This window comes from Chrysochloris asiatica, unplaced genomic scaffold, assembly GCF_000296735.1.
Source record: "Chrysochloris asiatica unplaced genomic scaffold, ChrAsi1.0 scaffold00033, whole genome shotgun sequence".
NCBI classification, from domain to species: domain Eukaryota; kingdom Metazoa; phylum Chordata; class Mammalia; order Afrosoricida; family Chrysochloridae; genus Chrysochloris; species Chrysochloris asiatica.
The window spans coordinates 2683936-2705582 of NW_006408551.1; the positions used below are offsets into that span (position 1 = coordinate 2683936).

Consider the following 21647-nt stretch of genomic DNA (forward strand, 5'->3'; position numbering starts at 1 on the left):
ACATTGTAGGGCTTAGCTCGCCACTTCATTGCTTTTTTTCCCTCACTTCCCCTTATCGGTGACGAATGTGGTCACCAATCAGAGTCTTAGTCTTGGAAGGGGGTTTGCACTGAGGGGACCCGACCACTTGCCTTGATGTTTCCTGGGTATTCCTTCTTTTTGAGTTGTAGTTGACTTCATTATAAACCAATATTTCTGGTTCTCAATTTTCAGTCTTTTAGTTTTGTTTTACTTTGAATACTTGTATATCTGGATTGAATTCTAGGTGGTTTTATCATATATGATAATCTCAGGTTGTTGCTGGCTCTCAGTCTAAAGAACACCCTGTAGTATTTTTGTAATGTTTGCATGGGTTATTACAAATTCTTTTAAATTCTGTTTATGCAGCTATGTCCTAATTTCACCATAGTATTTGAGGGACAATTTTTCTGATTATGATTCTTGGTTGCTAATTTTTTTTTCTTTCAGTTTTGTATATGTCATTCCATTGCCTTCTTTCCTGCATTGTTTCTGCTGAGAAATCAGAGCTTAGGCTTATTGATCTCTTCAGTAGGTAACTTTTCATTTTTTCTTAGCTGCTCTCAGGCTTCTTTCCATGTCTTTGGTTTTGGAAAATTTATTTATATGTCTTTGTGTTTTCTTTTGGAATCTATTCTGCTTGAAGTTAGTTCAGCTTATAGATGATTATGTTATCTTTCATGATGTTAGGGAAGTTTTCTTCCAGCAACTCTTTGGCAGTTTTCCCTGTGCTCTTTATTGTTTCTTCCTGTTTGGGAATTCCAATCACCTGTAAGTTATTCCTCTTCTTGATGTCCCACATAAACCTCAGGCTTTCTTCTGATTGTTAAAAAATTGTTCTTCTAGCTTAGTAGTATTGAAAGATTTATCTTCAAGGACTTCCACGGATTCAAATCTATACCTTTGCTCTTTCAGTGTATTGTCCATTTCTGAGATCTTCATATTAATCTTTTGGATTTATATTGCTTCCAAATTTACATTTATTTTGACTGTTTGCTCTTTCATTGTTTCCCTAAATTATTCTAAAGATTTTTCTGTGTTCTCATTGCTTTCCTCTACCTTTTTGTAAATCTGTTAAAGGTACCTAAATATCATTCTTTTGAATTATTTCTCAGATAGTTGTATTATTTGTCTTCCTCAGAAATGTTTTCTGGCTCTGCATCTTGGTCATTTGTTTGAGCCACTCTCTCTTCTTTCTTTGTATGAGTTTAAATCATCTATCATCGTGGGGTCTTATTTGTTGTATTTAATTGATGATTGTATGTTGGTGTTTTGTTTTTTTTTCAAATAAAGGTTTTTATTGTGGATTGAACATTTACAGGGCACATCATCAGTTTCACATTCAACAATTCATATAACTTGTTTCATTACATTGATTATCCACTTTAGCTTTTTTTAAAAAACACACAAACAAAAAAACCCACTCAGGCATATATAATAAATTACATCTCCAAAGGGCACATTTTGCAAGTCTGTTCCTGGCCACCAGCTCTTAGTCCTTCTCTTCTTAGTTGATGAATCTAGAGTCCTCAGCCGCTCCCCCTCTCCATGACCCCATCTCTGCCTCCATCTCTGGCGCTACTGCTTCTCTGGATAAGGTCCCGCATTCTATTTGTGTGTTCCTCTCTTGATGGTCCTAGGGTCCTCTGTTTCTGGACTGTAAGATTAACCACTCCCCTTTTTTTTGTTACAAAACTTTTACCTTTACAATTGTGACAGTCGCGATTAGTCATGATAACAGTTATTCACTATTGAATCTTACGAATCTTATCCCCATCTCCTTTCACCAGACCCATCTAGACAAGATGATTAAACTATTCAGTGGGGACTCTTTCTTTCCCCCCACACTCTTAGCTAAGCTCCCTCTTGAAACCTTGTAAGCCAGTCACTTCATGCCTTTATTACCCCCTCATTTTAGATAGCCAATGTATAAGTTGCCCGTCCCTATCTACCCTGTGCACAGAGTGGATAGCATTGATGCTTGATTTGAAGACTCTTTCTCTCTCTGTTGGTATTTAGAGTAACTACCGCTCTGAGTATAGGTAAGGTTCATAATGAAGATGTATCTTCTGTCACTGTAGCTGTTCCAGTCTGCTTGTCCTTTCTAGTGGGAATGTCTTACCTCATAAGGTTGTGGATGGGACTCAGGATTCCACCTAAGGTCCTATACTCTGTAAAGGCTTTGCACAAGGCCTATTTCACTGGGCAAGTTGTAGAACCCCTTTAAGGTATTCCAATCAGTTATAGGCTGAAGACGGGCTTACAAGTTTTCTCTAATCATGCTTCCCAACATTCCTTTCTATCCTACTCAAGTGTCTGTTTTACAATAGTAGGCAAGGGAAACTAATATTCATAAGGCAATTAAGGATTTTAGTATTATTTACTCTCTTCAAGCTATACCTAGATCCCTGTATCCCAGAGCCTTGTTGTTCCAAGGTTGAGTATGCATCACTATTTATCTCTGTCCCACTAGGCCATGCAAACCTGTCTCAGTGTTCCCCTATCTATCTTGTTCTTCTACCATGTTGGTGTATTTTTAAACTCTGACCAACTATCTTTTGGTGGGTGTGATTAGAGAACAGCACCATTTTCCATTTGCCATTTGTGCTATTAAGTTTAGGGTTGGTTTAGCTGGTGTTAGCTGATGTTTGTCATTCATCAGGAAATATAGGAGCTGGTATTGGCTTTTGTCCATTGGGTTGAGTTGCAAAAAGTACGATTGTGACTAAGCTGTATGGACAGGTGGGGCAAGAGCAGAAAACATACACAGGAAAAAAACAGAACAAGGAAACAACAGGAAAAACAAAGTATAATAAAGTAGATAGAAGAAACAGAAATGGGCAAGAACAAGAAAAAAAGAAGATGATAATTAAAAAGAGAAAAGAGTTACTGGAAAATAGAGCTATACAAGAGAGAAAATAAAAGGCAGAGAAAGGTTGCTGAAAAATAGAAAGAGGAAAAATGAACAGAGAAAGAGACTATTGAGTAGTAAGGAAAAATCAAGAGAAATAAGGTAGAGAAGAAGGTAGAAATGAGAAGCAGAAGAAAAAACAGAAGTGGAGATAGGATAAAAATCAAAGGAAGGGAAAAAGAAAGAAGAACAAGAAGAAAGAACAAACAAACAAAAACAAACAACAAAAGGAAAAGTAAAAAACCAATGAAATTGTTGGACCCACATCAGAAGTAGTTCATGGAGGCCCTTCAGGTTGCTAGTTTCAGTGTCTGTCAGAACCAGAGGGCAGCTAGGACTGGGTAGCTGATTATGAAGGTTCCTGCTGGTCTAATTCTGACCTGGAGGCACTGTGGGTTCTGTAAATCTAGAGTAGAGCCCGTCTGAATCCAATGTGGTGCTGCCTTACACTAGTTCAAATCATGCAGCTCTGAATTCCTGGAGAGCAGGGTCTCCACTGGGGCTACATGATGGTGGGAGCCAGTCTCACTTCTATTATCCAGGGGAGTGTGAGAAATAAGAAGTTGTACCTTTTGGTCACCTGTGTGAATCTCACCTGACTCTCTAAAACTGCTCACAAAAGTTCAAGATGGCTGCGCCACAAATGGTCAGCAACTATTCACTAGTCTCCTTCCTTCACCATCCCTGCTCAGCTCTTCTTGAATATCAGTAGATAGTCAATCCCCTTCTCTAGCCTTTCCTCTGAAGATCAGGGTTCCAAGATGGTACTCTGTGTCTGTTTCACTTGGTCTCCCATATCTTTGTTGTAGAAGATATGTATAAACATGTCTGCCTACTCTGCGATCTTGCTGCAAGCCCTGGCCTTGTTTTGACTGATGATCTTGAGCTTCTCTATTTCTCTTTCTACTAATGTAGTGTATTTGGTTACTGTGTGTTCTATCAGGTTAGGGCCGTGTGTATAATCACTGTTTCTATTGTTGAAAAAAAAGTATTTACAGTGAATAAATTGTTGGTCTTATAAAAGTCTATCATGTGATTTCCAGCATCATTTGTTACCAAGGTTATATTTTCTAACTTCCAACCCTTCCTCTTTGTTTACAATTTTCACATTCCAGTCACCAGTAAGTATCAGTGCATCTTGATTGCCTGCTTGATCAAATAAGACTGAAGAAGTTGGTAGAATTTTTCAATTTCTTCACCATTGGCTTTAATGGTTGGTGTGTCAATTTGAATAACAGTCATAATAACTGGTCTTCTTTGTGGTGGAGTCGGTTCTGACTCATAGTGGTCATGCCTAGTAGCGTTTCCGAGGCTGAAAATCTTTACAGAAGCAGAAAACCTCATATTTCTCCTGTGGAGTGGCTGGTAGTTTTAAACTGCTGACCTTGAGGTTAACAGCCAACTCATAGCCACTATGCTACCAGAGATCCTATGAATATTATCCTGTCATAGATCTTGAAGTGCTCATTTTGTAGATGAATACGATACTATTCCTCTTCAGTTTGTCATTCCTGGTGTAGCAAACCATATGATTGTCAGATTTAAAATGGCCGATGCTAGTTCATTTCACCTTAATGCCTATGATATCAATCTTAATGACTTCCAGTTTCCTAAATTCATCCTTTCCTTTTCACATTCTAATATTAATGGATATCTGTAGCTGTTTCTTCACATTTTGAGTTGTACCCCATCAGCAAATGAAGGTCCCAAAATCTTTGCTCCATCCACATCATTAAAGTCAACTCTACTTTGAGGAGGCACCTCTTCCTCAGTTATATTTTGGGTGCCTTCTGACCTGCGGGACTCATCTTTTGGCATTACGTCAGACAATGTTCTGCTTCTGTTCATGAGGTTTCAATGACTAACCTTCCAGAAGGGTTAACCTTCTCCTTCTTTCCAGTCTGTCTTAGTGTAGAAGCCCCACTGAAACCTGTCCACCATGGGTGATCCTGCTGTTATTTAAATACCAGTGACATAGCTTCTAGCATCACAGCCACACACAAACCACCACAGTATGACAAACACACAGAGGAGTGGTGGTAAGGGATAAGCTTAGCCAGTTAAACTCAAGGCAGAAAGGTCAGAAAGTCATGGTGACTACTTTTTGGAATTCCAAAAGGGTAATCTTGATAGATTTTCTCAAAGGACATGTGAAAATCACGGTGCCTTATTATGAAGAAGATTTAAGATAGTCCAAAACTGCATTGATGAGAAAAAAGCCAGGAAAGTTACACTGAGGGTTTTTTCCATCACAATGCACTTGTTCATTCTTTGAGGGTAGCAAGTGCTGTCCTCTGAGAATATTTTTGGGAAACCTTACTCCATACCCTACATCTCTGCCCCTTCAGACATCTTTTTGTATCCAAAACTCAAAGACCATTTAAAAGGAACATGATCTGAGTCCTTAGAGGAGGCCCAAACTGCCATTTTGATCTGGTGTGAGTTGAAGAGCACAGAATTCTTCAGGCATCAGTTAGAGAGATAGAAACACCACCTTCAGAAGTATATAGACCTCCAACCTGGTCCCATCACTATGACTTCCACAAAGAAGGGTGGCAAGAAGAAGAAGGGCTGTTCTGTTATCAATGAAGTGGTGACCAGAGAGTACACCAACAACATTCCAAGTACATCCACGGAGTAGACGGCAAGAAGCGTGCCCCTCAAACACTAAAGGAGATTCAGAAATTTACCATGAAGGAGATGGGAACACCAGACGTGCGCATTGACACCAAGCTCAACAAAACTGCGTGGGCCAAAGGAATAAGGAACGTCCTGTACCGTATCCAGGTGCGGTTGTCCAGAAAACGTAATGAGGATGAAGATTCACCAAACAACCAAACAAGCTCTATAGACTGGTGACCTATGTGCCGGTCACCACTTTCAAAAACCTACAGTCAGAGTAGATGAAAACTAAGTTTATGATCAAATAAATTTATAAATCTGCCTTCAAAAAAAAAAAAATAAATAAGTGTATAGACCGAAGTAGATAATCCCTTCACATTTTGATATTTTTACTTAATATTTTTATGATTTTATAGCAATACTTTTTGTAGGAGAAAGCACTGGACCACATGACTTGTCCACATGACTGGTTTGAACTGCAAAGTCAGTGGTTCAAACTCACCAGCCACTCCTCCAAAACCCTTTTCAGGTTGCTATGAGTCAGACTACTACTTGCCTGTCAATCGGAGAATGTGGAAATCATTGGACTATATCATTGATATCCCATGTGAGTAGTTTTACTACAGATAATACAAAAACAGCCTTAACCATACAGTGACAGAGAACATCCAGATGTTTACGTTAGATTCAGAAGAGGACGTGGAACAAGGAATATTATTGCTGATGTCAGATGGATCTTGGCTGAAAGCAGAGAATACTAGAATGATGTTTACCTGTGCTTTACTGACTATGCAAAGGCTTTCGATTGTGTGGATCATGACAAGCTATGGTCAGCAGTACAAAGAATGAGTATTCTGGAACATTTGATTGTGCTCTTGAGGAACCTGTACATGGACTAAGAGGCAGTTTTCTAATAGAACAAGTGAACACTGAATGATTTAAAATTAGGAAAGGTGTGTGCCAGCGTTGTACTCTTTCACCATACTTATTCAATATGTATGCTGAGTAAATAATCTGAGAAGCTAGAGTATATGAAGAAAAACATGGCATCAGGATTGGAGGATAACTCATTAACAACTTTAGATATACAGATAATACAGCCTTGCTTACTGAAAGTGAAGATAAAATATTGATGAAGATCAAAGACTATGCAAAGGCTTTCGATTGTGTGGATCATGACAAGCTATGGAAAACAGTGTAAAGATCAGTGCCTTCAGTATGGATTGCATCTCAATGTCAAGAAAACAAAAACCTCATCACTGGACCAATAAACAACATCCATATAAAGTGCTTAAGAATAAAGATGTCAGTTTGAGGACTAAAGTCATGGTATTTTCAATTACCTCATATGCATGCAAAAGTTGGGCAATGACTAAGGAAGATTGTAGAAGAATTGATGCATTTGAGAGATGGTGTTGGAGAACACTATTAAAAGTACCTTGGGAAAAAAAAGTACCTTGGACTACCAGAAGGACAAACAAATCTATGTTGGAGCAAGTACAACCAGAATGGTCATGGAAGCCAGGATGATCAGACTTCGTCTCATATTTTGTACATATTATCAGGAGGGACCAGTTCCTGGAGAAGGATAACACACTAGGTAAAGTGGAGGGTCAGTGAAACAGAGAAAGACTCCCCTTCCCCAAAAGAAAGGGATTAGCACAATGGCAGCAGCAGTGGGCTCAGGCGTAACAATGATTATGAGGTTGGCGCAGGACCCGGCAGTGCTTCGTTCTATTATGCATAGATTCACTATGAGTCAGTACACCTAACAACAACATAAGTTGGAACTGACTCGATGGCACTTAACAACAACAATGTATATTGTGGGGATTGCAACCAATGTGTACAAATTATTGAATGGGATATTTATTTGCTCCGTAAACCTTCACTCAAACCACAATAAAAATTGGAGAGAAAAAAAAAAGCAAATAGTACAGTTTAGAAACTCCTAGACTAAATGACCAGAAGGTCCTTTTCTATTTTATAAAACTTCATTTGGTTCATGAACACTCCCTTTATGTGAGGTGTTTCAGATCTTGGGGAATGAATAGAATCTCTTCCCAAGCCAACTCAAACTTGGTAGCACCACCTGCTGGCAATTCCAGTTATAACTAAAGGGGAGTTCTAGGCTTGTGGTCAACACTTATTTTGTTAAGCATTGAGCTGCTAGCCTCAACATCTGGAGTTCAAACCCACCAGGTGTTCCTCTCCTAGGAAGCCCCATACAGTTTCACTTTGAGTTAGAATAGACTCAGAGGAACTTAACAACAACCCTTTTCTGACGGAAGTTCCTAAACTTTCTCAGTTCAAAGCACAAATAAGTCATAGAACCCTATGAGTTGGAATTGACTCAATAAACTTAACAATGACATCTAAAGATATCTGTGTCTTAAGCCTTAAAATCAGATTGAACACCTTAAGCACTGAACTGCTAACCTCAAGGTCAGCAGTTCAGACCCACCAGCCGCTCTTTGGAAACTCTATACAGGATTGTTTTGTGTGGGAACTGACTCCATTACACTTATCAACAACAACAATGTTGAAATGGTAAACTATGCACTGACACTGAGTAGTTCAAGCATTCTCCAACAGTTGTAAAAATATCCCTCACTGTGCCTCTCTGACAGGTCCCTGGTATTGCTGTGGGTTAGGCATTGGGCTGCTATCCAAACCCACCAGCTACTCCACAGAAGAAAGATAGACCCATAAAAATTTAGGGTCTTGGAAACCCTGTATAGGATCACTAGGAGTTGAAATCAACTTAGTGTCAGTGGGTGGGAAGGGACCTCTGTGAGCTCACCAGATGTGGCCCAGGATACTTTGGAGCACAGTTTGAGCATAGAACCATGGCACTAAAGACTTTAGAAAAACTATGAAATCTCTTGCATGTTTCTGCATCAATATCTAAAATATCTTCATATATTTATATTCCTGTAAGAGGTTTAATTTCCAGTTAATTATAAATATTGACATTTTAAAATAAAACTGTTATTGTTATTACTAAATGCTGTCTTAAAATATATATCCAAATACCTAAAATGGGGGCTACAACGTGCCCAGTGAAGAAGGCTTCCTGCGGAGCCTCTGCATTACATAAGACCATAGGTGGAAACCTGAACAGCATCCAGAATCTTCTTAGGTGGGAAATTTCTACTGGAAAGGACAAGCAGACTAGCCTGGAGTGGCTAGAAGAACAGAAGATACTTCTTGAAAGAAAGACCGACAGGAAAAAAACAACAATAATGGCAGTCCAACTGACTACTACAAATGCAAGCAAGTTGCTTGCCCAGGAGACATCAAGGCAAGCGGTTGGGTCCCCTCAGGGCAAACCCCTTTCCAAGACTAAGACTCAAGGGGAATACACAGACATGCACTCTGACTGGTGACTACGTTGGTGAGGGGAAGTGAGGGAAAAACAGCAATGAAGCAGCAAGCTAAGCCCTACCACATTCAATAAACTCCTGTGAACCTGGTTGTTGACCTGGTTGGCCAGTAGTGCGGCAACACCTGGGGACTCTGGGTCCAGAGTCAGTGATATAGCTACAGAGAACTAGAGTGGAGAGTAAAGCATCCAACTGATAAGAAGAGAGGGCATATGCATAAGAACACCCACACTTGCAGATAATACCCATTTGACCTGGCTTCAATGACGATAATCAGAGCTCAACTAGAAGAAGAGGAAAAAAAGAGTAATCTGATACAATTTGATGAACTTGACCTACACCTATGTATACAGTAACTCGAAAGAGGGAACAAATCTTTACAGTAAGGATCATTCCCACCCCCTCAATATACAGGGTAGACAGGGATGGGCAACTTGGACAGTGACTACGCAAAATGGGGGGGCTACAAAGCAAGAAGTGACTGGCTTACAAGTAAGCTTTCAAGAGGGAGCCTAGATCCAGAGGGTGCAGAGGAAGGTAGAGTCTCCACTAAGTAGTATCCAATCTTTCTGGGCAGGGCCGATGAAAGGAGATGGGGATGGCTCTCATGTGGCACTGTAGTGAATAATTGCTATCAGCACTGATTGTGAGGATTGGAAATGTAAAGGTAGACATTTTGTAGCAAAAGGAGGGGAGTGGTTGACTTTGCAGTCCAGGAGCGGAGGTCCCTGGGACCATCAAGGGAGAAGAGCAGAGTGCTGGACCCTAGCCAGAGAAGCAGTGATGCCAGAGATGGAGGCAGAGATGATGACATGGAGACAGGGAATGGCTGGGGACTCTAGATCCAGAGAGGGAGAGGGGCTGTGTGCTGATGACCAAGGGGACAGGCTTGCAGGGTGTACCCTTTGGTTGGTTGATGATGCATGGAGGGAATTGTAACCATGGCAATGAAATGATATACAATAGGATGAATGTAAAAAGCTAATATTCTCCCATGTAAACTATCACATAATTCACAATAAAACATTAAAAACTATATATATCCAAATGAGACTAAATAACATTTAGTACACAGAATTATCCTTTTTTAAAATACCTAGGCCATTGTATTTTTTTTAGCAGCCATAAATGTAAACATCATTCGTACAGCATGTTTTTGTTTTGTTTTTAAATCTTGGTCTTCTATGTACATTCCTTACAGAATTATATTTTAGTGTAAAACACTGTACAGTTGAAAGTCTTTATGGAGCTTCCTGTTATACTTCTCTGCAATATATACATTTTTCCCTGTGACCATAGGTCCTAAAATATTTATTGTTACAATTATTAGTTTACAGTCGCTCAAAATAACTACATTAAAATGATATGACATTATTTTATGGAAAGTACATTTTATTGGAAATGCTTTTCCAATATTTTGCTTAGATTTTCCTAGTTAGGTCATGAATATTGCTTATTGCTAGAAGGAAGGTGACATGACTTAAAAGCACTTGTTCTTGGTTTTGTTTTCATGCTAAAAAACCTTGTTCACATAAATAGATGAGAATATAAGATGTTTTGTTAAAGCAGGAATTCCTTCTGAATTATATTAAAATCAAGGTGATTTGTCCTCAAAATTGGTTTTTAATGTATCAGTCAGTAACTTGCTGAAGTACTTTGGTGGAAATAAAGAATTGGAAGGATTTGTAATACAAGCATCAGTGTCTCATGTAGAAAAATATAGGATAGGTGGAGCCCTGGTGTGGCGCTATAGGATAAGCACTGGACTGTAAGGTCGGTGGTTCACACCCACCATCTGCTCCTCAGAAACCCTATACAGGGTTGCTATGAGTTAGAACTGACTCAACAGCACTTAAGAGCAGCAGCAGAAAAAAGTAATTGAGCAGGGACTTCAGCTTTGATCACTAGTGGTTATGAGCTCTCTCCCTCACATCAGTTTTAGAAAAGATTTCAAGAGGAAGTTGAGGTTCTGAAAGAGTCTTTTAAAACTCTCCAGGACTGCCTTCTCTTTGGAAAGACTTTAAGGGTAGAAGGCATCCAATGGAAGACTTCTGTTCTAGGATGTCTGACATGTGGTTTTTCCTATAAGACTCAGTTTGAAGTCTTTTTCATTGTTGTTGTTGTTGTCAGGTGCCATTGAGTCAGTTCCAACTCATAGGGACCTTATGAACAACAGAATGAAATACTGCCCGGTCCTATGCCATCCTCACAATCGTTGTTAAGTTTGAGCCCATTGCTGCTGTTACTGTGCCAATCCATCTCATGGGGGGTGGGGGGAGTCTTCCTCTTTCTCGCTGACCCTCCATTTTACTGAACATGATGTCCTTCTCCAGAAACTGGTCCCTCTTGATAATATGTCCAGAGTGTGAGAGACAAATTCTCACTACCCTGGCTTCTAAGGAGCATTCTGGCTACACTTCTTCCAATATAGATTTGTTTGTTCTTCTAGCAGTACATGGTACTTTTAATATTCTTCTCCAACATCACAACTTAAATGTATCAGTTCTTCTACAGTCTTCCTTATGTCTTCCTCATAGAAATGTTGTTGTTGTTGTCAGGTGCCATCGAGTCGGAACCGACTCATAGCAACCCCATACACAGCAGAACGAAACAATGTCCGATCCTGGGCCAACCTCACTACCGCTGCCACACTTGAGTCCATCAATGATGCCACCTGGCCAATCCATCTCGTTAGAGGTCTTCCTCTTTTTCTCTAACCCTCCACCTTACCCAGCATGACATCCTTCTCCAACGATTGTTTCCTCCGGACAATATGGGGGAATAGCTCATATTTTTAGTGGTTATTAGTTCAGAATATTCTGAAACTTACTTTTAATGTGGAATGAGGAAAAGATATCTTGTGTTATATAGGTTCTTATGATTTTCAGGATACATGGATGTTCATTATCTCATTTAATCCATACAACACTGTGTGGTACAGTGGAAGGATATTATATCCAAAGATTAAATGAGAAATGCATCCAAAGAGTTTTCATGAGTGTCTCAGCTCAGGGAGCTCTTGGGTGAACTGGCATTGGAATCTCCATCTTACAATTCCATACTCAGTGCCCTTTTCCCTAATAAGATATTTAAACTCTGTAGTTCCCCAACTTTCTTTTTTTCTATCACTGTGGACCATGAACCTTTCTTTTTACTTCTTCCTCTTATAGACTCATAAAATTCCAATGATGTTATCAGTAGCTAATCAGACCTTGATAATTATAACCAGAAGCAAAAAATAAATATTGGCAAATTGTTAAGTTTGTGCCTTTGTATCATAATTGTACCAAAATTTATTTATTGTAGTCTTATTTAGGTACCATTCACAATGCTAGGCCCATCCATCAGAATCTTCTTGGAATACTCATAGCTTAAAGACTTCCATCATTTCTCTGAGGTCCCTTACAGGCACCAGTTGGAAACCTGCACTAGAAGAGTGGTGTTGCCTCTTCAAGATACCTTGAATTGATGTAGAGTAAACTCTGTTTCTATAGTCACACCTTATGGAGCATTTATGGGGCTGGGAACTTAGAGCTTTCTCTTTGAATGTAGGCAGAGCACAGATCCTGGAGAAGCTAGAGCCTAACCCCTCTTGTGCTCCTTAGGATGGAGTCCACAGAGAAGTGTGAAGCCATCATCACCCACTTTAATGGAAAATATATTAAGACACCCCCTGGAGTACCAGGTGAGGCATCTGGGAATCAGGCTGAGAAGGCCACAGGTTGTTACTGCCAGTGAAGATTCCGGTGGAATCTTGCATTAGTGTAAGTAGGCTAAGTGAGGTGAAACTCAGCTGCCTATCTTCTTTCTCTTGGCAGCCCCATCTGATCCCTTGCTTTGCAAATTTGCTGATGGTGGGCCAAAGAAACGACAGAACCAAGGAAAATTTGTACAAAATGGACGGGCCTGGCCAAGGAATGGAGATATGGTAAGGACTTCTGAGGAGACAAGCATGAAGGACAAAGTGTAATGGAAGTGACCACAGGCTGACTTCTACGAGCGGAAGTGGCAAGCTTGAGAGCTAGAGTTGGTAACTGAGGGATGGTGACTATGTGGCTGACTCCTCAGTGTGGGTTTTGAAGCCTGTACAATATGACCAACTCTGGGACAGCTGAAATAAGACTTGTCTAGGCATAAGCCCAGCCTGGACAGTTTGGGCTTGCTCATCTCACACTCAAGGACTCACAGTATGGACTCTGTGTTCTTTCCCTATAGGGTGGCATGGCCTTGACCTATGACCCCACCACAGCGCTTCAGAATGGGTAAGTGTGTTTTATGTAATCCATCTACCTGAAAATGAAAACAGTCTATGTTCAGGCTCTTGGGTGTTTCCTTTTTTGAAAATCTTTAAGTTTATTTTTGGTAAAAATATACATAGCAAAAGCCATTCTCATTTCAGTTTATAAACAAATGATCAGTGACATTGCTTTACATTCATCACATTGTGTCGGCATTCTCATTATAGGATTTTGTTCTAGTTGTTTCACTTCCATTGACTTAAATTTCCTGTCTCCCAACCTCCTCATCTAGGCTTTAAAACAGCTGTTGACCATTTGGCCTGATATGTTTTAAAACGCAGTACTCAAGGGAAACAATCTTTACTCTTTGGGCTCACCTGTTACTTAGTTTAAAGGTAACTTCAGGGAGAGCACCATGTTTTTAAGAAATTAATGCCTGGGTTGTATTTTTGCAAATTGCCTAACTCACAGGCATGGTTTTCATAAGCATTGTTGTTGTTAAGTACCGTGGGGTCAGTTCCGACTCATAGTGACCCTGCACAGGGTTTCCGAGGCTGTAAATCTTTACAGGAACAGAATGCCTCATCTTTCTCCCGTGGAACTGCTGGTAGTTTTGAATTGCTGACCTTGAGGTTAGTAGCCCGATTTGTAACCAATATGCTACAATTTTTTTTTACATATTGATGACTTCTATTTTCTTCTTTTTTCTGCCCAAGGGTCTTAATGTTAAGTCTTTGTCTTGGTGCCTGTTGATGCAGATGCTGGTTCCCAGCAACAGATCTTCACCAACCTACCCTTGAGTTTCTAAAGCAGTCCCTCTCCCAACAGAATTCCTTCCCTGCTCTGTAAACTGCTTTCTCCAAAGCAGGAAAATGTAGCTTTTCTGCACTGGAAACAGGTCTTCTAGAGCAACTGGCCCCAGCCCTGGAGGAGCGTTAGTCAGTGCACACTGGGCCTGAAAGGCCATTCACGCAGGTGAGGCTGCCCATTTGCAGCCTGCTGCATTCTGCCCCCCTGGCTGGTCATTGTGCTCAGGCTGTTTAAATCTCCCACCAATGGGCACACCACCAGCTGGATATGAGAGCCGTAGGCTCAGAGTGGTTGCATGTCCTCTCTTGGAGAAGACAGGTCTGACTGACTGCCGTGGACCCCTATAGGGTTGGGTCAGTGCACACCTGGACTGACACCTGTACCAGTTTACTGTCCAGCTTCACCTGGAGCCTATATAGAAACCTAGGCACATGAGGGCTTAACCCTTGGACCAACTCCTACATGATGTACCTGGGCATAGATCGGTTACAAGGAACTCCACCAGTCTCAGGTCCTGCTAGGAACTGACCCAGAACAAACACAGTCTCAATTTTTAATTTTTTGATTACTGGTTTTTGTTTTCTTTTCATTACAAATACTACCAAACTTGCTTTATGACTTCTTGATCATGGTTTATATCTTTATTTACAAATATGATCAAAACTAACATTTTCATACTATTGGATGAATGTGAATAAGGCAGATATTTGCTTCTGGAAATGTTAAAAGACGTGTGTTATATGCATGGGTGCACTATGCCAGTTTAGTTTTTAAACATAGTTTTGTAATTTCTGCTTGTATAATGTGCAAGCACATTATTTACATGGATGTGCTATTTATTGGAAAAATTGGAAGTTTTCATTTAAGTTTCAATGAGCAATACAGGACCAGAGCCTTGGGAACTCCTTTACCTTTAATAGATCCAATAAGTTTGGGTTCTTTAATAATTTGAAGTTCTGTTCTACATTTTTCTCCCTTTTAATAAGGATTCATCTACTGTGTCTCTAATCTGAACATTCAGTATTGGTAGCTAGGCACCATCTAGATCTTCTGTCTCAAGGTGGAGGAGGCTGTGGGTCATGGAGACAATTAATCCTGTAGTCTAGTTCCTTCTCTCATTCTTAGGTTTCCTTTTTTCTCTCTTTTGGTCCAGATGAATAAAAACCAATAGTTGTATCCTAAGTAGCCACTCATAAGCTTTCTCTTTGAAACTTTTTATTGTGAACGGAGTGAAGGTTTACAGACTAGATCATCAGTTTTCCTTTCAACCAGTCATACACTTTGTTTTATCTCACTTATTGCAATCCCCTCCATATAACAAGTTATTCTACTTCCTCTTTGTGCTGCTTGTTTCCATTCCACCCTCTTCCCAGCCCTTCGGAACTTTGTCCTTAGGTAAATGTTGCCCTTTTGACCTTAATGGTTGACCTTTCCATGGTGAGCTTATTTTACTAGTTTTGTTGTCTCCCTATATCACCTGTCTAATGCTTGGTTGACAATGGGGCCATGAAGGTGAGTCCAGTTCAAGACTTGAAGAGTGGCCAAGGGCCATAGTTTTAGGTTCCTCCAGTCTCTTTCTGACCAGTAAGCCCAGTCTTTTTTATAATTTTGAGTTTTGTTCCACATTGTCTCCCACTTTTATCTGGGACCTTCTAATGTGATTTCTTTCAGAGCAGTTGGTAGTTGTGGCCAGTTACCATCTATCTAGTTCTCTGGACTTACAGTTGTGGATACTGTTGTTCATGTGTTCTGTTAGTCCCTTGATTCTGAGCATCTTTAATTTTCCTCATTCTTCTTTCTTCTGCACATGGAGAGCCTAATAGTTGCACCTTAGTCACTCATGAGCTTTTAAGATCCCAGTCACTAGAACATTGTCTTTGTGAACTGTGTTATGCCACCTGACCCTGGTGTCCCCTTAGACTATAGTCCTGAGGCCCCCAAGCCCAGCAACTCATTTCCTCAAGGTGTTTGGTAATGTCTAAGAAGTTTTCATCATTTTGCCTCCTGTATTCATTCTCTACCATATTCATAGGTAGGTTTGCAGCAAAGGTAATTACCCAGGTACAAATACCTTCTGTCAAACCCATATGTATTTGTGAGTATACTCTCCTTCCCGTACGTGTTCGGCCTATATATCTGTGCATGTGTCTACCCACAGACTACTGTTGTTGTAGGGCTGTGTATATAACAGTATTTACTTCTATTCCCTTTAGCCCTTGTGTTCCTCCATGTGTCTTTGCCTGTCTTCATCATTCTTCTACCAACCTTCCTCTTATTTTATATTGTCTTCCCCATCACCTGAGTTAACATATATATGTCTATCCTCTAGCCAGTGAATTACTCTCCCATGCCTCTCACCCCTGGTAATAATCAAAGAATGTTTTCTTTTAGCATGAAAACCTTTTTTTGAGTTTGTGCAACAGTAGTCTCGTACACTATATTTGTCCTTTTTTGATTGACTAATTTTATTCAGCATAATGTCCTCCAGGTTCATCCAGTTATGAGGTGTATTGCAGAATCATTGTTATTCTTCAACGTTGTGTAGTGTTCCATTGTATGTATGTACCAAAGTTTATACAGTTTTCCATTGATGGGCATTTAGGTTGTCTTCATCTTTTTGCTATTGTGAACGGTACTGTTAATGAACATAAGTGTACATATATATAATCTGCTCTTGTCATGGCTCTTATTTCTTGGGGGTTTATACCAAATAGAGGAGTTGCTGGCTTATACTAGTTACATCTTTCTGAGAAAGTGCCATACTGTTTTCCACAGTGGTTTCACCATCTTACAGTCCCGCCAGCAGTGTAGAAGCATCCCAGTCTCTCCACATCCTTGCCATCACTGGTCATTTTCTATCATTTTTTGAACACTCATAAGCTTCTAAGACCCTAGACACTACTTACCATATTGGGAGTAGGACATAAATTTGAACTATATTACGCCAATTGGTTGTATTGCCCCATAAGACTATGACCCTAAGACCACAAACCAAGAGAACTAATCCCATGAGATGATTGGTTATGTCAAATTAGTGTCAGCGTCTGTAGTACACCCTCTCTTTTTTTGGTTGCTGTTGTCACGAAGTGGATGTTTCCTATTGATTTTCAAATGGTAGTTGGTGGGAAGTGACTGTACCTGTCAGCGGGGACCCTTGTGTGTGGTTTCCTATGAGTTGTTACTGATTGAGATTCCCTCTTACAGGTTTTACCCAAATCCTTATAACATCACTCCTAACAGGATGCTTGCTCAGTCCACATTGTCCCCATATCTTCCATCTCCTGTGTCTTCATATCAGGTACGTTCATGCCAAAAAAAAATTTTAAGGGGGTTTGTGGTTTACCCTGTCACTGTGTGTTAGGTGAAAAAATACAAAACTGGAAACTACCTACTGTTGTTTGGATTTTCCCTTTATATATATTACACACAACAATTTTGACTTACGTTATTACATTACATATGTAAACAGATACGGATAGTTTGAATGGCATCTCTTTTTTCTTTTTTGCTTAGCCATCAGATTCCTTTCCTCCCACCACCCCCTCACATTAATCTAGTATGTAGCATCTTCCATATTTGTCGTCATATGCATATACACACATGTATAAAGTTTAGAATGTCACTATTTGTTTTATAAGAATGAGGGCATAAATGAAACGATGGTGTAAAGCTAATGTTCTCCCATGTAAATGATCACTCGATTCACAGTAATAATAATATATAAAAAAAGAATGGAAGCATATTAAATATATGTTTTATATCTCACAATTGTATAATCATCAGGAATTTATTTTTGTGTGTGGCATAAGCTAAAGATCTTAAATTATATTTTCTTTCAGAATGTTAACCAGTTACTCTAGCACCAGATTGTTAAATAATCCATTCTTTCTCTACTGAATTGAAATGCTACTTTATGAGGGGGCTTCGAAAGTTCATGGAAAATGGAATGAAGAGATATTGGAATTTTTTTCCCATGAACTTTTGGAAGCCCCCTCATATTTGCTTCTTAAGGCTGCCACAACACATCACCACAAGCTTGGTAATGTAAAACAACAGAAATTATTCTCTCACATTCTGGAGGCCAATCAAGAAGCCCCAAATCAAGGTGTTACTGAGCCATGTTCCTTTTGAAGGTGTTGAGGGAGACTCTGGTCCATGGCTTGCTTCTAGCTTCTGGCAGTTACTGGCCATCCTCAGTGTACCTTGGTTTATAAAAGCATCACATTCATCTCTGTGTCTGCATTTCTGTTTTCTTTTCTTAAAAGGACACTGTTGTTGTTGTTGTTGTTGTTGTTGTTATGTGCGTGGAGTTGGTTCCAACTCATAGAACCAACTGCACAGGGTTTTTGAGGCTGTAAATATCTACAGGAGCAGAAAGCCTCATCTTTCTCCTGCGGAACAGCTGGTAGTTTCGAACTGCTGACCTTGCGGTTTTCAGCCTGATTTGTAACCACTATGCTACCAGAGCTCCATAAAAGGACACTAGTCATTGGGTAGGGGCCTACCCTAATCTGGTATGATTTCATCTTCATTACATCTTGAAAAGACCCTATTGCTTTTTTAAAAATATGTAATTTTATTTTTCATTGTTGAGAATATACACAGCAACACATATGCCAATTCAACAACTTCTACATGGACACTTCAGTAATATTGATTACAATCTTCAAGATGTGCATCCATCTTCCCTCATTAACATACAAGGGGGCTTCAACAAATTCATGGAACCATGGAATTAAAAGATAATAGAATGTTTCCACAGACTTGTTGAAACCTTCTGGTAAACTCATGTCCTTCAAGTGTTCTATCTACGCTTTCAAGTTGCTATTTATCTATTTGGTCCCATATAGATCATCTTAAAAGAGCATAGTGCTCAAGGAGAAAATTGTTTGCTAGTTAAGCTAAACTTCTATTTGGCTTCCAGAAGACTCCAGGGGAAATTTTTGGTACAAGGTTTAAAGATTATCTCAGGGCAATAGTTCCAGAGGTTCATCAGTCTCCTTGGCTCCAGAAATTCTGGATTTCATGAGAATTTGAAATTCTAGTCTACATTTTCCCCTCTTTGGTCAGGATTCTTCAATAAAATATTGTATCAAAATGTTCAGTAATGGTAGCCAGGTACCATATAGCTACTCTGGTAAAGACTTTTTTTTCTAAATATGGTCACATTCTGAGGTTTTGGGTGGACATGAATCATTAGGGACACTATTTCGGCCTGTACAGCCACCATTTCCATATAATAAATACTAGCATTGATTTCTGTAGTCTCTATTTAATCCCAGTGACCTTTGTGTCTGTTCTGTTTAATAATATATTGGTTTGATCATATTATGTTTTAATGTCTGGTAAGATAAAACCTCCTTCACTCTTTCCTTTTCAAGTTTTCTTTGTTATTCTTGAGCATTTATTTTTCTTAGAAAGTTTATGATCATTTTATCTAATTTTTAAAAATCTGTGAGGATTTTGGCTAGTCCAGTGGTAGTGGATTATCAGAATTTATTCATGTTGGTGTCACTGAAGTTGATATATAGCCCCTCACTGCTGAATTTGACTGGTTTAAAATATATATATCTGTGTGTGTGTGTGAGGATTTTAATTAGAATTACATTAAATCTATTAGTGTGAGAGAATTGACTTTTAAAAAAATATATTAAATCTTTTTATTCAAGATACAATATTTTCATGTTTTCAATATTTTATTTTCTTAAATAAGACTTCAGTTTTCTTTATGTAGGTCTTAGTCTTTGCTTGTTAAGTATATTCCTGTTTCGTCATTTTTATTTATTCTTATTTATTATTAGGCTGAAAGAAAGCTATTGATTTAAGTCGCTATGAGACGGAATTGACTTGATAGCACCTGTCAACAGCATCTCATATATGGGAGTATGATGGCTCCATTAGATGAGCACTGAACTGTGAACCACAGGATCACAGGTTCAAGCCCACCTGCCACTCTCTGGGAGAAAAATGATGTTTTCTGCTCCTGTTAAACATTTAAAGCCTTGGAAACCCTATGTAGGGCTGCTGTGAGTCAGAACTGACTCTATGGCACAAAACAACAACCTCATATACAGCTAACTTACTAAATCCTCTTATTGTTACGGTGTTTTCTTACTTTTAGCTTTTCTAAGCATATGGTTATTTTTTAAGGCAGAGCAATATTCCGTTTCAGGATACCACATTTTATTTATCTATTATCAGCAAAAGAAAGTTTCGTGTTTTTTCCAATTTTATACCAATTATGTTCTGACTTCATTGCATATATTTGACCGTACAAAAAGTTATTTTAATTGTTATAAAATGGTTTTAATATTTCTCTGTTTAGGTTATGTTAGTGTCTAGCTTTTGGTAATAGCCTTTAGTATTTTAAAGGAGCCCTAGTGGTGTTATGGGTTAGATGTTGGACACAAAGTGCAAAGTTCAAACTCAACAGCCACTCTGTAGGAAAAAGATGAGCCTATCTGCTTCCATAAAGATTTATAGTTCTGGAAAACCTATATAGGGTCCTTAAGAGTAATAATCAATTCTGTGGCAATGGCTTTTGGTCTTGGTTTTAGTATTTTAAATAATTTCCTTTTAGCCCCTATATTAGTTTGAGATATTTTTTCAACTAATGGTTGCTGAATTTCTTCAAATGTCTTTTAACATCTAATATTAGTATGCTTTTTTTTTTTTTTTCTCCTTCAATTTTGACTTTAGTTTATAAAATTTCTGACCTTAAGCAATTCTTATATTTTTGGAATAAACCCTAACTTGATCATTTTGATGTATTTCTAGCTTCTCATTTAAAGTATTACATTTAAAAAATAGATATAAAATTCATATATTATATAATTCACCCTCTTAAAAATGCACTTCAGTGGGTTTTAGCACATTTCGAAAATTATTCAACCACTACCACTGTCTGTTACAGACCATTTTCATCAGCCCCGAAAGAACCCTTACACACAATAGAAGTCGCTTCCCTTTCCCCTTCCCTCTAGCCCCTGGTATCTACGAATCTACTTTTTGTCTGTCTGAATTTGCTTGTTCTGGACATTTCATATAAATGAAATTATACACTATGTAGTCTTTTGTGACTGGCTTAGTTCCCTTACGCTATAACATGTATATTCATTGTATGGAAGGTTTATCCATGCATTTGACTTACCCATTCTTTAACTGATGGATATTTGACTTGTGCCTGCCTTTTGGCTGCTAGAACTAATACAACTGTGAACTCACATATGTAAGTAGGGTTTTGTAAAGACATATGTTTTCATATCTCTTGTGCGTATACCTAGGAGTAAAACTGCTGGGTCACAGGGTAACTCTGTTAAACGTCTAAGGAGCTGCCGAACTGTTTTTTTAAATGGCTACTGCGTTTTGCAGTGCCACTAGTGGTGTAGGAGGCTTTCAGCTTTTCCACATCCTTGCCAACACTTGTTATTGTCCATCATTTTGATTCCAGCATTTTAAGTAGTGTGAAGTGGTATCATTTTGGTTTTTATATGTGTTTATTGACCATTCACATATATTTGGAGAAATGTCTAATTTAAATCCTTTGCTCATTTTCTAATAGGGTTATTTGTTGAGTTATATAGATAATTATAACAATTAAATTTTGTTTTTAATTTATAACAATAAAAATATACTGCTAATATATTTAAGCAGTTGATTTTT

General features: G+C 38.8%; 1 protein-coding gene across 4 annotated transcripts in view; it reads left to right on the forward strand.

The window, feature by feature from the left end:
• The window catches only part of RBMS2 (RNA binding motif, single stranded interacting protein 2), a 117304-nt gene that overhangs the window by 93191 nt on the left and 2466 nt on the right, over positions 1-21647 (forward strand). For 2 of the 4 annotated variants that reach the window (XM_006859445.1, XM_006859448.1), the window contains 4 exons: positions 12543-12622; positions 12756-12865; positions 13153-13199; positions 17190-17283. In XM_006859445.1, the coding sequence (XP_006859507.1) occupies positions 12543-12622; positions 12756-12865; positions 13153-13199; positions 17190-17283 (331 nt within the window). Of the gene's footprint in view, positions 1-12542; positions 12623-12755; positions 12866-13152; positions 13200-17189; positions 17288-20186; positions 20196-20468; positions 20489-21647 lie in introns of all 4 variants that reach the window. The other 2 variants (XM_006859446.1, XM_006859447.1) reach the window with 2 other exon arrangements.